Genomic DNA, 20,485 nt, shown 5'->3' with positions numbered 1-20,485 from the left:
CATCACTCTCCTCTCTATCGACAGTAAGCACACACTGTCACATACCACAGCTTTTTCTGATTGTGTAGTAGTGATCATCACTCTCCTCTCTATCGACAGTAAGCACACACTGTCACATACCACAGCTTTTTCTGATTGTGTAGTAGTGATCATCACTCTCCTCTCTATCGACAGTAAGCACACTCTGTCACATACCACAGCTTTTTCTGATTGTGTAGTAGTGATCATCACTCTCCTCTCTATCGACAGTAAGCACACACTGTCACATACCACAGCTTTTTCTGATTGTGTAGTAGTGATCATCACTCTCCTCTCTATCGACAGTAAGCACACACAGTCACATACCACAGCTTTTTCTATCTGATTGTGTAGTAGTGATCATCACTCTCCTCTCTATCGACAGTAAGCACACACTGTCACATACCACAGCTTTTTCTGATTGTGTAGTAGTGATCATCACTCTCCTCTCTATCGACAGTAAGCACACTCTGTCACATACCACAGCTTTTTCTGATTGTGTAGTAGTGATCATCACTCTCCTCTCTATCGACAGTAAGCACACACTGTCACATACCACAGCTTTTTCTGATTGTGTAGTAGTGATCATCACTCTCCTCTCTATCGACAGTAAGCACACACAGTCACATACCACAGCTTTTTCTATCTGATTGTGTAGTAGTGATCATCACTCTCCTCTCTATCGACAGTAAGCACACACTGTCACATACCACAGCTTTTTCTGATTGTGCAGTAGTGATCATCACTCTCCTCTCTATCGACAGTAAGCACACACAGTCACATACCACAGCTTTTTCTATCTGATTGTGTAGTAGTGATCATCACTCTCCCCTCTATCGACAGTAAGCACACTTTCACATACCACAGCTTTTTCTGATTGTGTAGTAGTGATCATCACTCTCCTCTCTATCGACAGTAAGCACACACTGTCACATACCACAGCTTTTTCTATCTGATTGTGTAGTAGTGATCATCACTCTCCCCTCTATCGACAGTAAGCACACACTTTCACATACCACAGCTTTTTCTGATTGTGTAGTAGTGATCATCGCTCTCCTCTCTATCGACAGTAAGCACACACTGTCACATACCACAGCTTTTTCTGATTGTGTAGTAGTGATCATCACTCTCCCCTCTATCGACAGTAAGCACACACTTTCACATACCACAGCTTTTTCTGATTGTGTAGTAGTGATCATCGCTCTCCTCTCTATCGACAGTAAGCACACTCTCCATTGTTTTTTCTCTCTGCCTCTGTAGTAGTGGTCACCTCTCTCTTCTCTATCAACAGAAGGCACACACACACACACACACACACACACACACACACACACACACAAGACATTTAATTCCGAAAGATGTAGTTGATGACTTTTCTTCCAATATTTCATTAGCCACTGAAAAGATTTTGAATGATTATTCATTGCTTAGAATGTTTTCGGAAATTTTAAACTCCAGTCCAGTTGGTATCCTCCTTTGATGTATTATAATTAATGTTATTTATATTTACATTGTTGTAGGTTAATACGTGTTGATATGCATATACATATTCTCCGTCCCATGACACCTCATTCAGTACACACCACAATCTCTTTAGACCTTTTTCTTATAATATACTTTTCCTCTGATACATAACATGAATACTTTTTACGCTAATATTCACATGCATTCCCTTTCCTTCATCCACTTCCTTACTCCTTTCTGTCTAAAAACACTTATAGTGAATAGACGTTAAACTGAAGATAAAACACACACACACACACACACACACACACACACACACACACACACACACACCGCTGCTTTCTCTCTGCCTGTGTTGTAGTGGTGGTGTGGTGGGATGGTAGTAGTAGTCTCCATTTTCTGTCATTCCAGTCTGAGTGATATTGGATGGGGGGAAGAAGTGGACTGTGGTGGAGGGAAGGGAGAGTGGGAGAGAGTATGATTGTGTGTTCATGTTTGTGTGTGTATGCATATATGTGTATGAATGTTTGTGAGTGTGTGTATGAATGTTTGTGAATGTGTGTGTAAAAATAGTTTTGAGGATCAAAAAGTAACATATGCCAAATGATGCTGGGGGGGTGGGGTGGGGGAACCCTGAGATGCTGTGTGTCTGTGGTGTATGTCAGTGACAAGTGTGGGTTGTGAAGATCTGGTTCGGAGGGATTTTGTATACAACACTGTGTTCGTGTGTAAGTTAGTGTGGTGCCATGTGTGGTGTATGATGTACTAACATGTCAGAATTGTGTGTGTGGTTGGGGAGAGTGCTTACATGTGTACATATTCTTACATAGGTGTGAATGCTTGCTCTGTGTGTGTGTGTGTGTGTGTGTGTGTCTATGTCTACCCTTGTATGTTGGCAGAGTTAGTCACATAAAGCCAACACAGGACTGAGTGAGTTCAGTTCCGCTCAGTTCAATTACTCAAGAAGGTGTCATAGCATTTGGACAAATCCATATATGCTACACCACATCTGCTACGCAAATGTCTGACCAGCAGCATAACCCAGTGCACTTAGTCAAGCTCAGTTAGCATGAGATCAATACTGCAAGAGACTTTGAAATTGTGTGTATGTCAGTATGAGCGAAACGGTATAAAAAAAAAAGTTTCACTGAGAAATGACCTTCATCGTCTTTCAAGCCAAAATCTGTGTCCTTAACAGTAAAGTCGTGGTTATGTGTGGAGGAGCCAGGTTCTGTATGATGTCAGTATCTCTGTGAACTAACAATCTCCCAGGCCATCATATGCGCAGACCTGCTAGTGCCTCAACCCCCTTCGTGTGTGTACGCAAGCAGAAGGTGAAATATGCACGTTAAAGATTCTGTAATCTATGTCAGCGTTCTGTGGACAAGAACATGCCCAGCATGGACACCCCCGAAAATGAAGTATGGCTGCCTACATGGCAGGGTAAATAAAGACATAAGATATTACATGTCTGTCTTTAGTGTGTATGTATGCGTGCCTGAAACATGATTGACTGACACAGGAAACCAGTGATGAGTGCCCAGTGGCAGCTTTCAGGTGGCTGTACCCAGGTAGGTAGCATGTTGTGCAAATGACCCTGAGTGTGTGAAGTACTTAGATAGGTGCTGTGTAAATATCCATATAAAAAAAACCGACGCATGACATGGTTTTCTTGTGCACAGGTTGATTGACGCCTTTGCCGAGGAGCAGGCCATAGAGGATGCTATCTACTACCTGGGGGAGGCACTGCGGAAGAATGTCATCGAGCTGGAAGTGTTCTTGAAGGTGAGACTCCAGTGGCCATGGTTTAAAAAAAATTTTTTTTTCAGCTTGTTTATCAGGAGGTTGGTTTACTGATTCCTGCCCTTCCACCCCATCCCCTTCCCAGAAAATCAAGAAAAAAACAAAATGCCTAGTGTCTGTTGGAATACAAGACACCTTCAAGTTGCCAGGTTTCAGTGTCATTCCCAACATCTCTTGAACAGAGAAAAATAAGGTTGTATTTGTAAAAAGCAATGGCTTTTGTTGTTGTTGTCAGCTTTGGACCACCTTTCCAAAGCGTTAGCCCAGTAAAACGAAAATCATGGAACGAGAGGACTGAGAATTAGGTAATGTACAGTTTCTCACAGCTAGCTAGGGCAACAAGTTGTGTGTTGTTTGCCAGTCTGTGCATTAGTGTAGGTTGTGGAATCAGAAACAGCTCATTTGGCACATTTCAGTGCATTCAGTCTTGCATAACACTCAGTGCAGAAAGAAACTGGGTATTGGTCATTGATGTCCAAGTTATTATCAGTGGCATGATGCACAGAAAGTTCCAAAGCATAATTCTCACACATTTTCATATTTCTTATTCTTTTTCTTTCTTTTTCCACGTATCTGACAGAAATAGTTCACTCTCTCACACTGGAGCTTGACTGTATGTTGAGGTGATGGTTCCAGCGTGTTATTCATAGTCTTACACTGTGTCACAAAGAATACACTATACACAACAGCAGAACCTTCAGCACAATCACATCACACTTGCAGTTTATATATATATGCACTTTCATGAATCATAGAGCAAAGTATTGGCATTGCAAAGGATAACACAAAGTTGGATAATGCTCATCACGTTACATTAACTCACTCCGGACGATGGAACGCTATAGCATTCCTGACGTAAGGTAGCGTCCCGGGCAACAGAACGCTATAGCAGTTTCGACAATGAAAATTTTTTCCAGGTTTTCCTCATGGAGTAGCATAACAATCGCAGCTACACCGGGCATTGCGAACGTGTCAAGGGTCGATTGGAAAGTTTCTTCATGAGATTCTGTAACAACACACTCCACAGCAAGCCAGCGAGTTCAGGACCCCACACGACAAGCTAATCTGTATACGTATCGAAAATGGCGTTGCGGGCAATACAAGTGGAAATTTTTAGAGCAAACTAGATCACAACAGTGGCTTTTACCAATGTTGAAGTGATTGAAATGCTTGAAACTGAAAGTTTTGACATTGACGAGGATGATGAAGACTTTGAATAAAGTATCTGCAGTGAAGAAAGCTACCAGCAAGAAGTTACTGATAGTGACTCAGCTTCTGAGAGCAGTGAAGAGGGAGGGGGATGTGAGAAGAGGGGTCAGTGGGTCAAGTACAGCGAGTTTCATTCAGTTACTTTATGTTTTGTATTTTTTATGAATTTTTCCTTATCCTAACAAATGGGTCATCTGTAGGGAAAAGCAAGGGAGAAAACTATTCATCCGGAGTGAGTTAAGAACACTGATTAATTATGAATATATGCTTAACGTGGAACAAGCTCATACAGTGAATGCCATGTCCAGTGATGTTGATTGTATAGTCGACTAAAACCAAGAAAATACAGGGGAGCCAACAGATTATATAGAATTATAAACACCAGAATAATGTGTGCTTCTTAGAAGTGTATAGTTGTATGAAAAGCAGTGGTTACACAGAAGTGATGGAGTATGTAACCTGTGTGTCCTCAGCGTGTTCGTGAGCTGTCCAGGAAGCAGTTCATGCAGAGGGCACTGATCCAAAAGTGCCGAGAGAAAGCTGGCTTACCTCCCTTGGTCTAATGGACGTACCCATGACTGTGATGGCCGCAAGCATGTACTTTCTACTGAACAGCAGGGAGAATTGATACGACAGGCTGGAAATACAGGTGCAGGCAATGCTTTGAGGAAAGAGTTGGGGAACTCAGAGTTTTACTTTCCATGAAAATTTTTTTTTCCTCTAATGATATAGGTTTAGGTCAAAGAGAAATGGACAATACAATTTTTATTCTGTCACTTGCAGCGGTGTTAAGGTTTTCTGATGTTGTGTTCATCAGAATGTACTGGATTTATTTTTAATATTGTAAAGAACATGTTATTGGGTAAGTTTTATATGGTTTTGTGTGTAATTTGAATTTGATTTTTTTTTTTCTTGCCCCTTTCCAAAACAGGATGTTGTGTTGTATTTATTTCATTTCGCTTAGTCAGCATTTGTTGTGATACTGGGAGTTGGTTGTTCATCATAATAATAATTGTGTGTGTGTGCGTGCTAGTGAAATGCTGAAAGACAATTCCTTAACTACTTTTCTCTGTGTGTGTGTGAGAGAGAGTACATGTGTGTGCATGTCTGTCTCTCCTGTTCTGATCTGCAGTATGATTTTCAGTAAGAAATTTGGTATAGGCTTTTTTTCTTTTGGGTTAATTTTGTATGTACTGGTGGGTGATGAGGGGTTGGGGGAGGGGTGTGCTGCTGGCAGTCTTTTGTCGTTTTTCTTTTTAACCCACCGAAAATTTGGGGAGGTATTTGAGGAGGGGGGTTGGTGGGGGTATGGGATGAAGCCTACAAGCTTTGCATATTAATTGTCTATGTTGGTCTTATCATAATTCATGTCAGAAATGGTTTGTGACTTACGGTTCTGGAAGAAAAAGAAAAACTGCATTTTTTTGTTTGTTCGTTGTTGCCTGTGGTGTTTTCTTGGTGGTGTCATTGTACATACTTCTTTTTAATCATTTATCTGTTCATTACGGACAAAAGGCATTTTATGGTGTGATGTATAGAAAGCCATTTTAGGAGGTCGATCTGGCAGAATGTCTGCGATCATGAAAATTGAATGTGCAAATTCTTTTGGTTAGTAACAGTAGTCCAGCATTTCATCTATAAAAGTTGTAAGATTTAGTTGCCAAGGGTTTTTTTTTTTCTTTTTTCCCCCAGTACCTGTGAAGGAGGATATGGATACTTTTAAGCCTTTTCGTTTTTAAGAATATGTTTTAAGGTTTATTTTTTTGTTCAGTGAATTTTGAAAGTTTATTTTGGATCAGGTTTCTTATGTTCACTCATGTTGCTGTACGAGTAGTGTTGTGTCTCGATATTTGACCCATGTGGAATTGTTAACTAATGATGTATTTTTCTCACTGCATTGATTTTGTGTCTTGGTGGCACTTGTGGGTTGTCCTAGGGTTGGATTTTTATGATACAGTTCTCGTTGGCTTGACAGCTTTAGCACAAGGTCCTTGTTCCAGTAACTGTTTTAGGTGCCTCCTCTTTTCTGTTCCTGATGTCGATATAATGCTGTGGGTTTTATATAGTGCCAGATGATCAAAATACACAATTTTCTTGAAAGCAATTTGGGATACCACATTTCACCAATATTTTAAATGAAATTTAAGGCAGGGTATCGTACAAATATAAGCGGTCTAAATCCTGGTATTCACAGATTACCATGGAAATTGGTGGAAATAAATCATGTCACTTGGTAAATGGCACTTTTGTGTGGCCCTTTCATCCAAAAGTAGCATCACTTTTTAATTTCATTTTTATTTTATAACACTGTGGCCTTTGCTTTTTGCTGCCTTTGGTGTCTCAAACCGCTAGTTTGTCAGATAGGAGGACGGTAGGAACATGTCATGACTGGCTGAGGTGTAAGAGAAACACAGCTGTTGGGTTTGCAGCCATCACCAAGCCAGTTGTAGTGAATGTCTCCTTGTAGTGAAGTGCTCAGTGACACTGGGTGAAGGGAACCTTTCCAAACCTACAGTTCACTTTTTGCTGTACAGTGCACGTCCTCATGTTTTAGTATAGCTGAAATCACTTCTCACAGTTTAGTATAGTCTGATAGCGCTTGGCACTGTTAAACATCTGGATATGCAAGAAACAAGGGAATATATACATGTACATAACTATGTAGCCACGGCAGACCGTTTTTTTGTTTTTCTTCTTTCAGTCAATTTGTGGATGAGAGACACTTAAAAAAGTTAATCAGTACAAAATGGTAGTAAATACATTTTACAGAGATCTGATTACAGGATACAGTAATTTGTTAAACAAGATTTCACTGTATAATAATGGTGAGCCTTGCAAGTGTGTGTGTGTGTGACAGTCTGTGTGTGCTTGTGACAACATGGAGGTGTGCATTTTCTAAAGGAAAAACCCCCCACCCTGTTCATATTTTTTCCCCTTTATTTGCTATATGTTAATGTCTTTTCCTTTTATGGTAATTGTTCATTTTTGTGTACCATAGTGTAATATGATTGTGATAGAGCAGTCTCTTTGATATGATAGTCACACTGCATCCATTGAAATGTGCATCTGTTCAGGTCAGTGTACTGTTCATTAGAACGGTGTCTCCAGTTTGATTTGTGTATGTGAAAGATGTGTGCTTTGTCCTGATGTACATTTTCTTGCTGTACCTTTGTTCCCTGCTATGCTATGTTATGCGTTATATGTTCTTGTGTGAATGGTTATGAAGAAAACATCTTTTTTTTTTTTGGCAAGCACAGTGTCGATTGAGTTCTCTGTTGTGGTTGGTCATCAGGAAAGCATGTCTTTCACTGGCGCTTGCTTGCTCTCTCACATGTACACACGTATGCAAGTGAGCACACACACTGCAACAAACATGAAAAGTTGCAGTGAACACACACCAAAATGGCTTGATGTCATGGAACGCTACACAGGGCAAAAAGAGCACCAGTTATTTCCTGCACCAGTAGTTTCAACAGTGTTTCCCAGTTGGTATCCCTGCCATGGAGGCCCTCAGGAGAATTGATGAGTAGGCCTGCACCTCCTCCAGTCAACGCCGATGACAAAAAAGAAACATGCCAGCAATCAATGCAGTTCAGTGGTAACCATCACACAGATGGTTTGGAATGTTGTGGGCTCAAAACTCATCTCAGAATCTCCGTGAAATATTGTCAGTGCCATAATTCCTGTTTTCCCTGACTGACCTGCCCAGTGAGTACTGCTGGCTCCAACAGAATGTCTGGACACTCAGTGCTGGCCATATAACACCCCTTCCAGCTGACACATGCACTCGTTGGTGTCGTCGTCTGGCTGAAACCCTCAGTGCTGGCCATATAACACCCCTTCAAGCTAACGTGCACTCGTTGGTGTCGTCGTCTGGCTGAAACCCTCAGTGCTGGCCATATAACACCCCTTCCAGCTGACACTGCACTCGGTGTCGTCGTCTGGCTGAAAGCACACTGGGTGACAGTCCTGTCATCAGAAGAAAGAAGTGTGTCGTTGTGAGGCCTGACACGTCCTTTGGTCAGGATCCCGTCTGGTCTGTCTCTGCACTGGGTGGTCTGCAGGAGGCAGCAGGTTTGTTGAAGTCATGTGACCAGTGTATGCTCATTCAGTCCAGCACTGTCACCGTGGCGGTGTCTAGTGGTGGTTGATTCAGTACAGGCACACCTGATGGCCACTAAGATGACTCCACAGCAGTAGTGATGTCTGGTGGTTGATTCAGTACAGGCACACCTGATGGCCACTAAGATGACTCCACAGCAGTAGTGATGTCTGGTGGTTGATTCAGTACAGGCACACCTGATGGCCCTTAAGATGACTCCACAGCAGTAGTGATGTCTGGTGGTTGATTCAGTACAGGCACACCTGATGGCCCTTAAGATGACTCCACAGCAGTAGTGATGTCTGGTGGTTGATTCAGTACAGGCACACCTGATGGCCCTTAAGATGACTCCACAGCAGTAGTGATGTCTGGTGGTTGATTCAGTACAGGCACACCTGATGGCCCTTAAGATGACTCCACAGCAGTAGTGATGTCTGGTGGTTGATTCAGTACAGGCACACCTGATGGCCACTAAGATGACTCCACAGCAGTAGTGATGTCTGGTGGTTGATTCAGTACAGGCACACCTGATGGCCACTAAGATGACTCCACAGCAGTAGTGATGTCTGGTGGTTGATTCAGTACAGGCACACCTGATGGCCCTTAAGATGACTCCACAGCAGTAGTGATGTCTGGTGGTTGATTCAGTACAGGCACACCTGATGGCCCTTAAGATGACTCCACAGCAGTAGTGATGTATGACGTTCGTTGATTCAGTACAGACACACCTGATGGCCACTGAGATGACTCCACAGCAGTAGTGATGTCTGGTGGTTGATTCAGTGCAGGCACACCTGATGGCCCTTAAGATGACTCCACAGCAGTACTGATGTCTGGTGGTTGATTCAGTACAGGCACACCTGATGGCCCTTAAGATGACTCCACAGCAGTAGTGAGTTGATTCAGTACAGGCACACCTGATGGCCCTTAAGATGACTCCACAGCAGTAGTGATGTCTGGTGGTTGATTCAGTGCAGGCACACCTGATGGCCCTTAAGATGACTCCACAGCAGTACTGATGTCTGGTGGTTGATTCAGTACAGGCACACCTGATGGCCACTGAGATGACTCCACAGCAGTAGTGATGTCTGGTGGTTGATTCAGTGCAGGCACACCTGATGGCCCTTAAGATGACTCCACAGCAGTAGTGATGTCTGGTGGTTGATTCAGTACAGGCACACCTGATGGCCACTGAGATGACTCCACAGCAGTAGTGATGTATGACGTTGGTTGATTCAGTACAGGCACACCTGATGGCCACTAAGATGACTCCACAGCAGTAGTGATGTCTGGTGGTTGATTCAGTACAGGCACACCTGATGGCCACTGAGATGACTCCACAGCAGTAGTGATGTCTGGTGGTTGATTCAGTGCAGGCACACCTGATGGCCCTTAAGATGACTCCACAGCAGTAGTGATGTCTGGTGGTTGATTCAGTACAGGCACACCTGATGGCCACTAAGATGACTCCACAGCAGTAGTGATGTCTGGTGGTTAATTCAGTACAGGCACACCTGACGGCCCTTAAGATGACTCCACAGCAGTAGTGATGTCTGGTGGTTGATTCAGTACAGGCACACCTGATGGCCACTGAGATGACTCCACAGCAGTAGTGATGTCTGGTGGTTGATTCAGTACAGGCACACCTGATGGCCATTGAGATGACTCCACAGCAGTAGTGATGTCTGGTGGTTGATTCAGTACAGGCACACCTGATGGCCCTTAAGATGACTCCACAGCAGTGCGTGGTCTCCTCTGGCAGCTGGCCTCACAGACACCTGCAGAAACGGTTCACTGTAGAGTGCAGGCACTGGGGCTGTGGCAGGATTAACTTAAGTGCAGCAGTGAGTAGAGGGGGCTCGGGCGAGCATCTGAAAAGCACTTCCACACCGAGATGCCACAGAAGTTGGCGGCACAGAATTAAAAGCCAAATCCGGTTCAGGTATAAAGATTCTGAATGCCGGATATATCAGCCAGATTGTTCACAACTTAACTTACACAAATTTTTATTTATTTATTTTTTAAAGAAGAAAACAACAACAAAATTAACTAACACGAATTTTTTTAATAGAAGAAAACAAAATGCCTTGTTCAAATTCGAGATTCTTCGTTTAACGTTCGTTCATTTATTCATTTATAGTCTGCTCATCTAAGATGATGATATTTTAGACTATTCAAGATTCTTAACAACACACATAACAGCCACCTGGCACAGAACTTAATTTGCATGGTTATTTTTAACAGAAGGAAAGAAATATTATCAACATCATGTTGTGGTGATAACGAAGAATGTTTAGGCAATCTATAACAGCATGTGAACACTAACACTCACAAAACGTCCACAGTAACGACCAGGTCAGCAGCATCTGTCGTATCACTATCGTCCCTGGACAGACATGGAAAACACTGGACCTTGGCATCTAGCGCAGGACACGCCCTTGTTGCCATGCCATGCCTTGCATTGTCTGTCTGTCTGTCTATTGCTTAAAGCCTAGCCAACCACACAGGGCAATATCAGGGCTGAAACACTGTCAGTATCAATCCCATAGAAGCTGGGAAAAAATAAGCTGGATAATAAAAGGCGCATGTTCAGTCATACCTGTGCACAAGAATGATCAGTCATACCTGTGCACAGAAAATGTCCAGTCATACCTGTGCACAGAAAACGTTCAGTCATACCTGTGCACAGAAACGTTCAGTCATACCTGTGCACAGAAATGTTCAGTCATACCTGAGTACAGAAAATGTTCAGTCATACCTGTGCACAGAAACGTTCAGTCATACCTGTGCACAGAAAATGTTCAGTCTTGCCTGTGCACAGAAAATGTTCAGTCTTGCCTGTGCACAGAAAATGTTCAGTCATACCTGTGCACAGAAAATGATCAGTCATACCTGTGCACAGAAACGTTCGGTCTTGCCTGTGCAGAGAAATGTTCAGTCATACCTGTGCACAGAAAATGTTCAGTCATACCTGTGCAGAGAAACGTTCGGTCTTGCCTGTGCAGAGAAATGTTCAGTCATACCTGTGCACAGAAAATGTTCAGTCATACCTGTGCACAGAAACGTTCAGTCATACCTGAGTACAGAAACGTTCAGTCATACCTGTGCAGAGAAACGTTCAGTCATACCTGTGCAGAGAAACGTTCAGTCATACCTGTGCAGAGAAACGTTCAGTCATACCTGTGCAGAGAAACGTTCAGTCATACCTGTGCACAGAAAATGTTCAGTCATACCTGTGCACAGAAACGTTCGGTCTTGCCTGTGCAGAGAAATGTTCAGTCATACCTGTGCAGAGAAACGTTCAGTCATACCTGTGCACAGAAACGTTCAGTCATACCTGTGCAGAGAAATGTTCAGTCATACCTGTGCACAGAAAATGTTCAGTCATACCTGTGCACAGAAACGTTCAGTCATACCTGTGCACAGAAACGTTCAGTCATACGTGTGCACAGAAAATGTTCAGTCATACCTGTGCACAGAAAATGTTCAGTCATACCTGTGCACAGAAAATGTTCAGTCATACCTGAGTACAGAAACGTTCAGTCATACCTGTGCAGAGAAATTGTTCAGTTATACCTGTGCACAGAAAACGTTCAGTCATACCTGTGCATAGAAAACGTTCAGTCATACCTGAGTACAGAAAACGTTCAGTCATACCTGTGCACAGAAACGTTCAGTCATACCTGTGCACAGAAAATGTTCAGTCATACCTGTGCACAGAAAATGTTCAGTCATACCTGAGTACAGAAACGTTCAGTCATACCTGTGCACAGAAAATGTTCAGTCATACCTGAGTACAGAAACGTTCAGTCATACCTGTGCACAGAAACGTTCAGTCATACCTGTGCACAGAAAATGTTCAGTCAAGTCATACCTGTGCACAGAAAACGTTCAGTCATACCTGTGCACATAAAATGTTCAGTCATACCTGTGCACAGAAACGTTCAGTCATACCTGAGCACAGAAAACGTTCAGTCACACCTGTGCACAGAAAACGTTCAGTCATACCTGTGCACAGAAAATGTTCAGTCACACCTGTGCACAGAAAACGTTCAGTCACACCTGTGCACAGAAAACGTTCAGTCACACCTGTGCACAGTCATACCTGTGCACAGAAAATGTTCAGTCATACCTGTGCACAGAAAACGTTCAGTCATACCTGTGCACAGAAAACGTTCAGTCACACCTGTGCACAGAAAACGCAGTCATACCTGTGCACAGAAAACGTTCAGTCATACCTGTGCACAGAAAATGTTCAGTCACACCTGTGCACAGAAAACGTTCAGTCATACCTGTGCACAGAAAACGTTCAGTCACACCTGTGCACAGAAAATGTGGGATTGAAGACTCGGGGACCAATGTACATGCAAACCATACCACTGCGAAGTTATGCATGAACTGTGAAGAAACACAAAAAAGTCAACTTCTCATCCTTGTTTCTTGGAAAAAATTGAGAAATGAACACAACAAGAACAACAAAATACCCCAGGTTAATGTGGATTGGAAACAAAAAGGCAAAGAAAATCAGGCACAGGTACAGTCACAATCATGCAAACAAACCTAGAACGTCTCTGACGTTAAGCATTCCGTCAGGGAATTGGATAAAAGCAACAACTGATCAAAGCAAATTAATATGATAACAAGCTAATAGTGCTAAAAAATATTTTAAAAATAATTTTAAAAAAACCCCAACCACTATCTCAAAAGCCGTAGGCGTAAAAGAAAATACAACACGAAAACAATGCCCAATTATGCAATTATAAAAAAAAAAGAGGAATGATATTTTATATTCAAGGCTTAAAAAACAACAACAACAACCACCCCCCCTCCAGATGAACGGACAAGAAAGACATGGGAAAAGGAGAGAAAAAAAAGAGGCAGAGACGACAGTAACGACAGGGATAATGCAGACACAAAGAGAACAGAGGAAAGGAGGAAATTCCAAGCAGGGAATTACACAATGAATGAATGAATGGTATGGATACTTATATAGCGCCTATCCTCGGTCGGTGACCAAGCTCTAAACGCTTTACAAACACAGTGTTATTTGCACAACAGGCTGCCTGACTGACGGCTGCCTTTGGGCGCTTGTCATTCGTTTCCCGTCATTCAGTCAGGTTTAAGTCACGCACGCATACACTCAGACGTGTAACATTTTACGTGTATGACCCGTTTTGTTTATTTATTTACCCCGCCATGTAGGCAGCCATACTCCGTTTTCGGGGGAGTGCATGCTGGGTGTGTTCTTTTTCCCATAACCCACCGAACGCTGACATGGATTACAAGATCTTTAACGTGTGTATTTGATCTTCCGCGTGCGTATACACACGAAGGGGGTTTCGGCACAAGCAGGTCTGCACCTGGGAGATCGGACAAATCTCCACCCTTTACCCATCAGGCGCCGTTAGCGAGGTTCGAACCCGGGACCTTCAGGTTGAAAGTCCAACGCTTTCAACCACTCGGCTACTGCGCCCGTCATCCGTGGAGACACTATTTTTCAGAAAGATCCCCCGGCTTCCATACAGCACAAAGGGGTGGAATACTTACTTTACTTTTTCCTTCCGCTTGTACCGGTGGCGTCGCGGGGAGATACAGTTGTCTGTCTGCAGCAAGGCGAGTGGCCTGGAGGAGGGACGTCTCGTGGGCTCTGAGGGTGTCTGCCACTGAGTCGCTTCAGCGCCGTCTTGGTCTTCCTCTGGCTCTCCAGCCGCAGAGTATTTGGTGTTGTATGCCCGAAGAGCTGGTTGGTTCAGAGGCATACGTGTGAGGTGTCCAAACCACTTGATCCTCTGTTGTTCTATGTGTTGTAGTACTGGTTTTGTTCCTACCATGTCTCGTATCACCTCATTCCTGATCTTGTCTCTCCTGGTCTTGTTCACTGCTTTTCTCAAGCATTTCATTTCACAGGTGACCAGTTTTCTCTCGAGGGCTTTTGTTAAGGACCATGTCTGGCACTGGTATGTGAGCGTTGGTAGGTAAATAAGGGGTGGAATGGAGAGCAAAAAAACAGAACAAATGACGCTGCCAAATATTAAGTGTTGCGAAGAAAGACTACAATGGAAACAAGTGAAATGGGCAGAAAGAAACCACCACCAAAAACTACGACAACAGTTTGGAAATACAAAAATGCCAAACGGCAAACATTCGAAAAAACACACACAAAAAAAGTGTTTGTAGCGTTCCACACAGATTTTTGGGGCATTACACATAGAGAACAAACGTGGTTACTGATGGACATCACTACTACTTGTCAGTATTTCCCTTCTCGTTTGCAGCCCAGTAGACAGGACAGGACAGGGTCGTTCAGCACTGAAAACAGTGTGCTGATAAAATCATGAATACACACACACACACACCTAAGCTCAGGACACGTCTGTCACGCAGACCCAGGACACGTTATAAACGCAGGACACGTCTGTCACATAAAGGCAGGACACGTCATAAACCCAGTCACATATATCTAGGACGGGTGTATCACGTAAAATCTGGACACGTCTGGCACATAAACCCAGGACACGTCTATCACAAAGACCACAGGACACGTCTGTCACATAAACCCCAGGATACGTCTGTCGCGTAAACCCAGGACACGTCTATCACATAAACCCAGGACACGTCTATCACATAAACACCAGGATATGTCTATCACATAAACCCAGGATACGTCTATCACATAAACCCAGGACACGCCTGTCACATAAACCCCAGGATACGTCTGGAACATAAACCACAGGATACGTCTGGAACATAAACCCCAGGATACGTCTGGCACATAAACACATGACACGCCTGTCACATAAACCCAGGATATGTCTATCACATAAATCCCAGGACACGCCTGTCACATAAACCCCAGGATACGTCTGGCACATAAACCCCAGGATACGTCTATCACATAAACCCCAGGACACGTCTGTTACACAAACACAGGACACGTCTCTGTCACTGACCAACCTGTCCGTCACTACCTCGCCAGAGGATTAACAAACTAAAGACGACAAAATACACAACCACCTAATCATAACATCGACAATGAAATACAACACAAACAGGTATACATGACCTACATCTCGTGTCCTCCGTGTTAAAAGAAACGAAAGAAAAATGAAAGAGGCCAAATCTCAATTCAAAATATACAGAAGAAGTACAGGTGAATGGATCGGTCTGAAAGGAGGACGTGTTTAGTCAAAGAATTTCCGGGAAGGGGATACCGTTAACTCAGTACGGCCAGTCCTCTCTTCTCCTCTACACAGACCCCTCGGATGTCCAGTGGGTGTCTGAATGACCCAACCTTCAGCTTCCGTCGTCAGAATAGTGGTATTCTTTGTCAACATTCACGTCTTCAGTATAAGAGCCTTCCGCTTGCAATATTTTGATGATGATAATTTTGGTGAAACGCTGTTAACGTCGTCTCTTTCGCCGTTCGTATGGAGAGAGTTAAATTAATCACAGAAGGCCCTTAGCACGCCAGTGGAAAGCTGGGGTTGATGGTTCAACAACAAAAGGCACTGTCAAATACGTAGTGTTCGTGTATAACATAATAATTATGCTCAGACAACTGACTGTACGGTATCTGTACAGATGACTTTGCCATGTCAGTGATTCATAATGGTTGAACAAATAAGACTCGCATGTTGTATACTCCAATGAGCGCGCAGGAGAATGAAGACATGCTATGGCACATGATATATAAATAAAGTACATAACAAGGATACATGTTATAAAAACATCACACACAAAACGTTTCTCTAACTCTTGCCCAAGATTGTTAACCATACACTGTAAATGATTCACCTAGCCCACCATTATGAGAGCACAAGGCACACATACGAAGAAGAAGAAAAATAAAAGCGTTTTCATAATCCATATGACAGAACCCCCCACCACCCTCTCCATTAACTTTACGGACTGTGGGAAAGCTTTTGACATTGCTGTGGAAGCTGACAAGGCATCACAGAGTACCCAGAAACCTATCTCCTTGGCCCAGTGTGCATACCTAGACATGACCTATAGGGAAGGTTACTTCTCTCCTCAGTTCAGTGCACAGACCAAAAGACAAAGAGAGGAAGTTTCAGTGTACAGACCAAAAGACAAAGACAGGACGTTTCAGTGTACAGACCAAAAGACAAAGACAGGACGTTTCAGTGTACAGACCAAAAGACAAAGACAGGACGTTTCAGTGTACAGACCAAGACAGACCAAAACAAAGAGAGGACGTTTCAGTGCACAGACCAAAAGACAGACAAAGAGAGGGCGTTTCAGTGTACAGACCAAAACAAAGAGAGGAAGTTTCAGTGTACAGACCAAAAGACAGACCAAAACAAAGAGAGGAAGTTTCAGTGCACAGACCAAAAGACAGACAAAGAGAGGACGTTTCAGTGTACAGACCAAAAGACAGACAAAGACAGGACGTTTCAGTGTACAGACCAAAAGACAAAGAGAGGACGTTTCAGTGTACAGACCAAAAGACAGACCAAAACAAAGAGAGGACGTTTCAGTGTACAGACCAAGACAGACCAAAACAAAGAGAGGAAGTTTCAGTGCACAGACCAAAAGACAGACAAAGAGAGGAAGTTTCAGTGCACAGACCAAAAGACAGACAAAGAGAGGACGTTTCAGTGTACAGACCAAAACAAAGAGAGGAAGTTTCAGTGCACAGACCAAAAGACAGACAAAGAGAGGACGTTTCAGTGTACAGACCAAAAGACAAAGAGAGGACGTTTCAGTGTACAGACCAAAAGACAGACAAAGAGAGGACGTTTCAGTGTACAGACCAAAAGACAGACAAAGAGAGGACGTTTCAGTGTACAGACCAAAAGACAAAGACAAAGAGAGGACGTTTCAGTGTACAGACCAAAACAAAGAGGACGTTTCAGTGTACAGACCAAAACAAAGAGAGGACGTTTCAGTGTACAGACCAAAACAAAGAGGACGTTTCAGTGTACAGACCAAAAGACAGACCAAGACAAAGAAGGGAAGTTTCAGTGACAAAGAGGGGACGTTTCAGCGTACAGACCAAAAGACAGATGAGACAAAGAAGGGAAGTTTCAGTGACAAAGAGGGGACGTTTCAGCGTACAGACCAAAAGACAGATGAGACAAAGGGAAGTTTCAGTGACAAAGAGGGGACGTTTCAGCGTACAGACCAAAAGACAGATGAGACAAAGGGAAGTTTCAGTGACAAAGAGGGGACGTTTCAGCGTACAGACCAAAAGACAGATGAGACAAAGGGAAGTTTCAGTGACAAAGAGGGGACGTTTCAGCGTACAGACCAAAAGACAGATGAGACAAAGGGAAGTTTCAGTGACAAAGAAGGGACGTTTCAGCGTACAGACCGAAAGACAGATGAGACAAAGAAGGGAAGTTTCAGTGACAAAGAGGGGACGTTTCAGCGTACAGACCAAAAGACAGACCAAGACAAAGAAGGGAAGTTTCAGTGACAAAGAGGGGACGTTTCAGCGTACAGACCAAAAGACAGATGAGACAAAGGGAAGTTTCAGTGACAAAGAGGGGACGCTTCAGCGTACAGACCAAAAGACAGATGAGACAAAGGGAAGTTTCAGTGACAAAGAATGGACGTTTCAGCGTACAGACCAAAAGACAGATGAGACCAAGAGGCCCAGATACAGCTGGAGGGGAGGGAGACACGAGGCAGAGCTGAAGAGAACAGGGGATCAACCTCCAGACAGAAACAGGGCAGCCCACAGTACAGTCTGACAGAGAGGAGTCGTCAATGGCCAAAGCTCCATTCAGGATGGAAGGTCTGAGGAGGTAGTATATACCAGAAAAAAAAGAACAACAGATAAATCATTTTCACAGCTTAAAAAAAAAAAAAAAAAAAAAATCTACTCCCGTCCCCCCACCTCCTTGCTCTCTCTCTCTCTCTCCACCACCACCCAGCCCCCTCCCCCCCCAAAAAAAAAGGCTGACTATTATATATCCTGCCCAAGCATTTGTGAAACTGCCTATCAAATAATGTCGGCCTTGACACTACCAAAACGCCCAGACTGGATGACGCCTATCAAAATATTCAATAAAGTCTGTCTTGACACCACCCAAAGGTTTATCAAAATATTCAATAAAGTCTGTCTTGACACCACCCAAAGGTCTATCAAAATATTCAATAAAGTCTGTCTTGACACCACACCAAAAGTCTATCAAAATATTCAATAAAGTCTGTCTTGACACCACACCAAAAGTCTATCAAAATATTCAATAAAGTCTGCCTTGACACCACCCAAAGGTCTATCAAAATATTCAATAAAGTCTGTCTTGACACCACCCAAAGGTTTATCAAAATATTCAATAAAGTCTGTCTTGACACCACCCAAAGGTCTATCAAAACATTCAATAAAGTCTGTCTTGACACCACCCAAAGGTTTATCAAAATATTCAATAGTCTGCCTTGACATCACCCAAAGGTCTATCAAAATATTCAATAAAGCCTGCCTTGACACCACCCAAAGGTCTATCAAAATATTCAATAGTCTGTCTTGACACCACCCAAAGGCCCAAAGTGGACGGAAGGTACCAGACAGTATCCACACTGGGGGAAGGGGTGGTGAAAGGAGAGGAGTCATATGCTTTCTGGTCATCACAAACCCCAATAAACAAAACTGATGCTGAATGAAATCGTATCTTGGGATTCTAGTGTGGACAACCTATTTTCGTTCAAATGGTCATTTTATATCATATATTATCATATAATGGTTCTCTCGTTATAGAAAGACAGCATTTTATTGAAAGACCACACCACCAAGATTACTTGTCAAAAGCTTCAATAGCCAACGACTGGAATGGTACAAGAAACAATCAAAAATCAACAATGAAAGACTGAAGAAAAACATTTATAGTGAACGGAATGTGACAAATGTTCAAACATTTTCAAAAGAATCTGAAGGCACACGTTTTCATTTGCTGCCGAAAACAAAATTGCACCATGACACTGAGTTTTTCTTCTAAAGTGGCATTGTCATGACTGGCGTCACAAAAAACATGACTGCATTATGACACTGGGGGGGAAAAGGCAACGTGGCAGAGTGGCCAAGGCGATGGACTTCTAATTCAGTGTTCACCAGTGATCAGAGTTCGAGGTCCGGTGTTGCGTCCTTGGGGAAGGGAATTCACTGCGGACAGGTGTGAATGGGGTTACCCGACTTAGGTTAAAACAACTGATGGCGAGGGTAGGGCCCCACCTCCCTAGGCCGAGCCTAAGACATGGTGGACATGACGAATTCACTGCCCCAGTGGTCGTCAAAGGCCATTATGGGGCCGTTCACCGGAGAACAAATCAACCAACCAAACAAACGTTTGTGTTCATCTTGTCATATGATCCCACTCAATGCTGTTTCGATGTAAACATGCACGCGATTAGCTGACCATCATCACGTGAGACCAAGGTACGTAGTGACTGCCCTGGCCTGGTGATCGATATGTCTAGAGCATCTGGGTAATGTTACCACAGGAAAGCATGTGACCATGCCATGTAGTCGAAAAAGAACTCGGCGGAACAATTTTTAACGTTGGCGTAACGTCAGAACAAACTGCGATCGAGCGAAACAAAATACGTTGAGTTGGCATCTCTGCGTGTTTGGAGGACCAAGTGACTCCCATGATGATGACGTGATTGGAGGACCCATTGACTCCCATGATGATGACGTGATTGGAGGACCCAGTGGCTCCCATGATGATGACGTGTTTGGAGGACCCAGTGACTCCCATGATGATGACGTGTTTGGAGGACCCAGTGACTCATGATGATGACGTGATTGGAGGACCCAGTGACTCCCATGACGATGACGTAATTGGAGGACCCAGTGACTCCCATGACGATGACGTAATTGGAGGACCCAGTGACTCCCATGATGATGACGTGTTTGGAGGACCCAGT

At 43.4% G+C, this 20,485-nt stretch overlaps 2 protein-coding genes across 3 annotated transcripts in view; both read left to right on the top strand.

Annotated features, from left to right (window-relative positions):
* The window catches only part of LOC143283160 (tumor susceptibility gene 101 protein-like), a 35,824-nt gene extending 28,423 nt beyond the window's left edge, over positions 1–7,401 (top strand). The window contains exons 10-11 of the mRNA XM_076589312.1: positions 3,165–3,267; positions 4,968–7,401. Coding sequence (XP_076445427.1) covers positions 3,165–3,267; positions 4,968–5,057 — 193 coding nt within the window. The 3' untranslated portion in view covers positions 5,058–7,401. The remainder of the gene's footprint in view (positions 1–3,164; positions 3,268–4,967) is intronic.
* Positions 7,402–16,403: 9,002 nt separating this feature from the next.
* Positions 16,404–20,340, top strand: LOC143283159 (uncharacterized). Of its 2 annotated transcripts, XR_013055362.1 has the most exons (3): positions 16,404–16,630; positions 17,243–18,973; positions 19,105–20,340. XR_013055362.1 is itself a non-coding variant. In XM_076589311.1 (2 exons), the coding sequence occupies exons 1-2, from the start codon at positions 16,404–16,406 to the stop codon at positions 18,033–18,035; spliced, it is 1,020 nt and encodes a 339-aa protein (XP_076445426.1). In that variant the 3' UTR covers positions 18,036–20,340. The 2 variants fall into 2 exon arrangements, 1 of the variants encoding a protein (XP_076445426.1); XM_076589311.1 differs by having other exon boundaries at positions 17,243–20,340.
* Positions 20,341–20,485: the final 145 nt, after the last annotated feature.

This window comes from Babylonia areolata, chromosome 6, assembly GCF_041734735.1.
Source record: "Babylonia areolata isolate BAREFJ2019XMU chromosome 6, ASM4173473v1, whole genome shotgun sequence".
Taxonomy (NCBI): Eukaryota; Metazoa; Mollusca; class Gastropoda; order Neogastropoda; family Buccinidae; genus Babylonia; species Babylonia areolata.
The sequence above is the reverse complement of the archived record's forward strand: the minus strand, read 5'-3'. Positions and strand labels throughout refer to the sequence as shown.

What these genes read in the sequence shown, in the direction of transcription:
- LOC143283159 (XM_076589311.1), top strand. Translation starts at nt 16,404, where the DNA reads ATGAGAGCACAAGGCACACATACGAAGAAGAAGAAAAATAAAAGCGTT. An exon ending in GAAGGTTACTTCTCTCCTCA is followed by an intron (nt 16,631 to 17,242) that starts GTTCAGTGCACA and finishes AAAGAGAGGAAG; the next exon opens with TTTCAGTGCACAGACCAAAA.